Below are 7,455 nucleotides of genomic sequence, written 5' to 3'. Positions count from 1 at the left end.
CCCAATAAATTCAATTAATAAAAAGAAAAGATCAAGTCATATCTAGGTAGCTCAGTGGGTTTGAGTATCGTTCCCATATACCAACGTTCCAGGTTTGATACCCATTCAGGGCACAGACAAGAATCAACCAATAGAGATGCCTGAGCTGTGGTGGCACAGTGGATAAAGCATCGACCTGGGACACTGAGCTTGTCTGTTCAAATCCCTGCCCTTGCCCACAGCACATAAAAGAAGCAACTACTGAGAGTATATGCTTCCTGCTACCCTCCCTTCTTTCTCACTCTCCATTTCTTCCCCCACTCCAAAAATAAATATCTAAAAAATAATAATAATTAACCAATGGGTTCCTCTTATAGGGACTGTGTCTTCAAGCATTCACAATGGTTTGGTGTTTAGCATACCATCAGAGGCTGTCCTACAATACAGCCTCTAGCAAAATTAGGCTGTCCCAAACCCATAATAGAATTGTTTACCTTTACACCAAGAAGGCTGGAAAAGCACCAAAATCTGCAAGTGGCATGTGCGCAGGCCAACTTTGTGGAGTTCATGCCGTGACCTAAAGTTCTAATGAGGTTGTCTACAACAACAACAACAACAACAACAAAAAAACAGGTTAGGAGGGCCTGTGGTGGGTCCATGTGTCCTAGGTGTTGTGTCCATGACAGGATGAAGCGTGCTTTCCTTAGGGGAGCAGAAAATCATCATGAAAGTACTGAAGGCACAAGCACAGTCAGAAAGTAAATTTTTTAAAAAAAATGAAGCTTTCTGAGTAATAAGGACAATTAAAAGGCTTGTTCTGTTAAAGAAAGAAAAAAGAACCAATGGGAGTGTGGAGCAGGGTGTGAAGAGGATAAATGGTGATGAAGATGGTATGACTTGGGGAAGTGAACACACAATACGGTATACAAAGATGTGTTGTAGACTTGGACAACTGAAATTTATATCATTTTGTTAACCAGAGTGTGTATTAATTTTTATGGTTGTGTTTTGCTATCCTTTCACATTCTGAAGGTATATATACATACACACACACACACACACACACACACACAACATCCCAAATATGTCTAAGTATCCAGATTCAAAAACACCAGTGAATGTTAAAGAAAAGTTTAAAGTAGTCAAGAAAAGCTTGAAATATTAAAGCATTTTTAAAGAAATGAGAGAACATGTGATACTACCTCAGCCACATGCATAAAGGAATACACACTACAGAGCACTGGAGGCAACACAGGGAATAAAATAAATTCCTACAACTGGAACAACCCCAAGTGCTGCGAAGGCCATACAACCACCTACAGAAACAAAAGCAATGGAAAAACTGTTGACTTATAGGTTAAAGACCAAACAGTGAAAAAATCAGAAACTTTTCCCACACACAGAAAAATAGCAATGCCTATATAGATTCAAAAAAACCTTAACTATAAATCACCAAATCCTTTAGATATGGTCCCTTAATGCTATTACTGGCTAGTTTGGTGGTTTCAAATAGTGCTAGAGCTATAGAACTGGAAAAGCAATTCCAGGGTAGCACTTTCTATCTGGATTGGAAGGTATCATTACGCTGTCTTTTGGATTCCATTATTGTCATTAAAAAGTCATCTAACACTATAGCTGTCCTGCTAGGAAGACAGTCTTTTTCTCTCCAACTGTTTTTAAGATATTCTCTTTGTCGTTGAGGCTATCATTTTACTATGCAGGGTCTCAATATGGATTTCATACTACTTACCATAATTGGAAATGTTTGGCCTTCCAGAATTTGTAAATTAGTATGAGTGAGCAATTCTGGAAAATTCCTAGCCACAATTTCTTCAAATTATGCCTCTATCCCTGTCTCTCTCTTCTATTATTGATACTTCAATTTAACATATATGTCAGATCTAATCATTAATTGAATATATGTTAGATCTAATCATTCACCCTCACTGTTTAATTCACATTTTCTTTTTCTTCTTGCATTCTGGATCATTTTTCTGATGTATATTTCAGTTCACTAATTCTCTCATCACTGTGTCTAGTATGCTGCTACATGCCCTTGAATTGTCATCAGGGGGCAAAAATGAAAAACTGGGACTAGAGAATTGTTAAAACTAGAAAAATTAGCGATTTTAACACCTAAGTATCGATTCATTCATTCATTCATCCATTTACTGTGGTCCCTAACCCGTCAGTATGGATTCCCCCCATAGCAAACCATAATCTAGGGTACAAGTGCGTGTAGCTGGGGTACGATCTCAAGAAACCTCAAGTTGGAGGAACGAGACTGGAAAGGAAGCTAGTAAGGGCTTTATTATCAAGCAAGCTACCCTGTACACAACTGAAGCTTAATCCTGCTAAGGAATTATGGAAGAACAGCTCCTATTTAAGCAGATTCCTGAGCCCCACTCAGAGATTCTGATTCAATAGTTTTTGGCTTTGTTCTAAGAATTTGCATTTCTAACCAACTCCCAGGAAATGTTGATGTTAATGTATGGCTCAGTGGATCACACTTTGAGTAAGCACAGAACAAGCACCTAAGGGAATTATTCTGCCAAAGACATGGTAGCTGAAGTATTTATCCATCAGTCCAGTCTTTCATTGTTTTCAAAGACTGCTCTCAAACAGCATTAATTCCCTGGTACGTCTGCCTGCCTGACATAGGCGAGCAGGTATCTGCAGCCAAGAGAAACCCCTAAGGAATGTGTCACAGGTACTGGCAGTTGAAAATCAGGTTGGCATGTACTAAAATGGAAAGTGCCAAGGAAATATTAGCAGAGCACTGACAGCAGTTGCTACACTGCTATATAGGGTGTCATGGGGAAAATAAACATTAACCAAGAAATTACATGAATAAATTACAATTATGGTAAGTGCTATACAAGTAAATTACATGAGACCACCCCTAAAGATAGCCTCATATTATTTCAGATGGCAACTTCCTAGTGTTCCTGCTGACAAAAATAATGCACTGTTTCACAAACCTGTTAAATACCAACTCCAAATCAATATTGCATACATTAGCCATTAATGAATGGTACAGTATCTCATTTGAAGTCACCATGATTGGAAGTTTACATTACAAATGTGTGAAAAATCATTTTTTTCCAATTCGTTTCATTTGGATAAACCCTAGCTAGGATTTAGTTTGTTTTATAAACATTAAATTGAAAAATATGAAAATAAAGCTATGTTTCAATTTTTTTTTTCATTAAATGGTTTCACCAGGAGAAAACAGATCAGTATTATACTTGAAAAGTATGTTATAATCTATTGTATTATATGTCTATTTTATTTTGTAATTCTATACTTGCTTTCCTTTAAATATATTTGTCTCTTAAAGCAGTGGTCCCCAACGCCCAGGCCGCAGACCAGTACCGGTCCGTGGGCCATTTGGTACCGGTCCGCAGAGAAAGAATAAATAACTTACATTATTTCCGTTTTACTTATATTTAAGTCTGAATGATGTTTTATTTTTAAAAAATGACCAGATTCCCTCTGTTACATCCGTCTAAGACTCACTCTTGACGCTTATCTCGGTCATGTGATACATTTATCCGTCCCACCCTAAAGGCCAGTCTGTGAAAATATTTTCTGACATTAAACCGGTCCATGACCCAAGAAAGGTTGGGGACCACTGTCTTAAAGCACCAAAAGAGTTGGCAACTGCAAAGTTAGGGAATAGTCCACAAAGCAGCCCTTACTTCAGGGGTTTGAAGAGCACCCTCATATTTGGCAATTACTAGAAAGATATGAAAGTCACTGAAAGCTACTTATATCCATAGCTACAGTTCATAACAGGGAAAGGATACAGATTAAAATCAGCCGAGGTAAAAAATAGCTAGGACAGAATCTGGGAAAGTAATAAATGCAGAGTTTCTAGTTGTCCTCTTTTGTGGAGTCACAGAAAGTGTTACTCTCTTGGTATCAATGTGAGAACACACAGAGAATATTGCCAACCAGGGAAGCTCACCTGAGCCTTGATGGCCAGAGTGTTCAGGGGGGTTCCATCACAGCTGCATAGTTGACTGCCCACATGGCTGACCTCAGTTTCTAACCCCTTAGGAAGTTGAGATGATTCTTCTTATCTCAAAGTCCCATCCTAAATCACATTGTTGCTATCTGACTTGACCCAACATCCTCGAGCAAACTAAAACACTTCTTTCAGGCATGACAGTCCAAGGCAGGGGTCCCCAAACTGCGGCCCCCTGAGGCCATTTATCCGGCCCCCACCGCACTTCCTGGAAGGGGCACCTCTTTCATTGGTGGTCAGTGAGAGGAGCACAGGATGCATAGGGATTTGTTCATAGTCTTTTTTTATAGTCCAGCCCTCCAACGGTCTGAGGGACAGTGAACTGGCCCCCTGTGTAAAAAGTGTGGGGACCCCTGGTCCAAGGGCTTAGAGTACCTCCCAAAAGTCAAGGGCAAAGGCCAGACCTCTTTCTAGGCAAATTTAAATTCTTTACTATTCTACCTTTACTCACCCTGCTCTTACTGTGTATGGTCAATACACTAAGAAGAACTGATATTTTTTTTCATCTTACTGAGTTTAACTGCCAAATATTAATAATATAACTATGTATAGACTTCTGAAATGAATGTGCTTTCAATATTGCCAGATTTAGATAAGTATTTGGGAAAAAATTAGTTTGTTTCTGAAGCCAACCCAAATTTCACAACTCAGTCTTACTGTATTACTACTAGCACAGTCTTCTTCTTCCATACATAGGTCTTCATTCCCATACTTCTTGTTTTGCAAATTAATGCCCAGGATAATCAATCCATGATGGAATACTTTTCATTTAATATCAGGATGAAAGTATGGCCTTTTGAAAAACTTAGCAACTCACTGTGCTATCTCTGAGGCAACAAAACAAACTTCTTCAAACTAGCTAAAAACATGACTGTTACTGTTTGAACATTAACTGTTTGTATTTCTAAATCATTATGCATTAGATAACCTCTCAACACAAATTATTGAGTGATATTAAATGATATGTATGCATGTAAAAATACAGTATCTAATTATTCTTTTCATTAAAGGCACAGAAATGCCTAACAGTTTTATTTTTGTTTCAGTTAGAGATCAGAATGCCCCCTGCTGGGCACTTTGTAATATATCCATACAAATAACAATTTTAGAGTACATTGAAAATCTTGACACAAAAAATAAATACTATGTTGAAAACAAAGCTTCTATTTTCATAAATGAGAAATCCTGATGTAATATTTAGAAAAAACCTTAGCAATATTAAAAGTAGTAAACATAAATCATTTTTCCAATGTTGAACAGTTATTTTATAAAAGCACTGAAACACTGTTTAATAGTGAAGAGAAAAACATTTTCCTTGGAATATAAGCACCCACAAAAATGTTACCAAAACAAATTAGAAAACCTATTTCATCTAAAAATTAATGTGCAATTTCTTAAGATAGTAGCTAATAAAATTCTTGTAATGAATTTATACTTATAAAATGTATTTTATATTATTTGGTATTATTTTCTGTCTGAAAATCTCAGAAGAGACAATTTTACTAAACATGTGACTGCACTAAATTTTAAAGTACACGAGAAAGAAAACAAATAAACATATTTTTAATCCATAAATAGCAGCATATAATATAATGAATAATCACCATAAGAGTGGTAGACAGTAAATTTACCCATTTATTTTCTAAAAATGTAAAGATATACTAAAGCTCTTAAAGAAATCTCTACATAAACATATTAAAATATTTTAAAACAAACCATAAATATATCCTCCGAAAAGGTTCACCTAGTGTTCAGCTACATTTTCTCATTCCTTATGATGTTAATGAAATTCTGAACATTAAGTGAAATGCTAAACCTCAGGCAGAGATTTCCGAATACTAGTTGTTCTTAAGGATTTCCTGCCCTCCAGTGGTGTCTGCCTTAATATTTTCACCACACTTGTCCACATTACAAAGAGGAAGCACATCCCTTCTACATTTACATTCTAAGATTCTGTCACACTGTATGGCAGCATCGAGTTTTTCGCTCCTCACAGGTTCGCTCTCTGTTTGTACCCAGGCATCACAGCTTACAAACTGCAGAGTGCAGTTATCACTGGCTTTGTTTTGTAACACGTGTGCTGAATTACTCTGAGACTCTGCAAACTGATCTGTGTTATTTTTGATTGAGAACTGGTGAAAATTCTCATTTTGTTTATGAATTTTGGCATTGTTATCAATAATCCTATCATGTGAAAATTCTGCCATCCCTTCTAAAGAATTATTAGTTGTTTCTTCGTTTTTGGTGGCTCTCTGACTTGAATCTTCAATTTGCTGCAATGACTGATCTTCATCTTCAGATGGCTAAAAAAAATTTAGTAATTTTACTGTAAAAGATACTTAAATTTAAAAAAAATCATCCCATCACTTCAAAGCATAAATTTATATTATAGAAAATTTCAAAGCACAAAAGATACTTTGGCAAAATGGAAATCAATGTGGATATTTGTTTTTTAAATATCAAGGAGGTTATGAAGCTTTAAAATAACAAGAACAATAATGTTCCTCATAGTAAAAATACAAAGGTTCAAAAAGAGAAAGGAATTTTGTCTATCAGTACCCATAATCATGGGCTACATCATCCCCCTACTCTTTCACACAGAGGAAATGGTAGGCATCATACTCTTTAACCCAGGGGTCTCCAAACTACGGCCTGCAGCCCTCCGCATTTCCAGAAGGGGCACCTCTTTCACTGGTGATAAGTGAGAGGAGCATAGTTCCCATTGAAATACTGGTCAGTTTAATTTAAATTTACTTGTTCCTTATTTTAAATATTGTATTTGTTCCCATTTTGGTTTTTTTACTTTAAAATAAGATGTGTGCAGTGTGCATAGGGATTTGTTCATAGTTTTTTTATAGTCCAGCCCTCCAACTGTCTGAGGGACAGTGAACTGTTCCCCTGTGTAAAAGTTTGGGGACCCCTGCTTTAACCACTCAGAAAGAATGAATGAAGTAGCAGTAATAACTCTGAAAGAAACAGTTAACACCGAAAACTTCTATTATTCATTCAGTGACTTACTTAGCAAGTCAAAATATAACTATATTGTAACTTTTATGAGCCTAGTCTCATAAAAGATATAACTTAAGCAGAATTATCAACGGATAGGAAATCAAATAGTAGTTAAGTTAAATAGCAGTAAATATTATAACTTATATGAGAGTCAAATTTTAAGTATTTTAAATAAGTTTAGATTTCAATTTACTAGTGTGACCTTTTCAATCTCATGAAAAATTTATTTTTTAATTACTAAATTAACCAAAATATTCTTTCTATGAAAATCTTATAGAAAAGAATTAATTATTTAAGCTGGAAACCAAAGCAAAGTTAACATAAAAAGCCTAAAGAAAGGTACACACCTCATCTGGCACTGAGATAGAAAATGTAAGCCCAAGAAAGAGCATCGAGACTGTGGGCACAAATTAGAGAAAACTAGCTCAATAAATTTA

The 7,455-nt window shown here is 36.0% G+C and overlaps 1 protein-coding gene and 1 pseudogene across 1 annotated transcript in view; one reads left to right on the top strand and one right to left on the bottom strand.

The window, feature by feature from the left end:
* Window positions 1–380: 380 nt before the first annotated feature.
* On the top strand, window positions 381–769 carry LOC136322339 (large ribosomal subunit protein eL34-like; annotated as a pseudogene).
* A 5,078-nt stretch (window positions 770–5,847) lies between these two features.
* REDIC1 (regulator of DNA class I crossover intermediates 1) overlaps window positions 5,848–7,455 on the bottom strand; it is a 60,760-nt gene continuing 59,152 nt past the window's right edge. Inside the window, exon 10 of the mRNA XM_066254830.1 lies at window positions 5,848–6,312. Coding sequence (XP_066110927.1) covers window positions 5,848–6,312 — 465 coding nt within the window. The remainder of the gene's footprint in view (window positions 6,313–7,455) is intronic.

Source organism: Saccopteryx bilineata, chromosome 2 (genome assembly GCF_036850765.1).
Source record: "Saccopteryx bilineata isolate mSacBil1 chromosome 2, mSacBil1_pri_phased_curated, whole genome shotgun sequence".
NCBI lineage: Eukaryota > Metazoa > Chordata > Mammalia > Chiroptera > Emballonuridae > Saccopteryx > Saccopteryx bilineata.
Note: the sequence above shows the minus strand (reverse complement) of the source record. Positions and strands in the feature narration are given on the sequence as shown.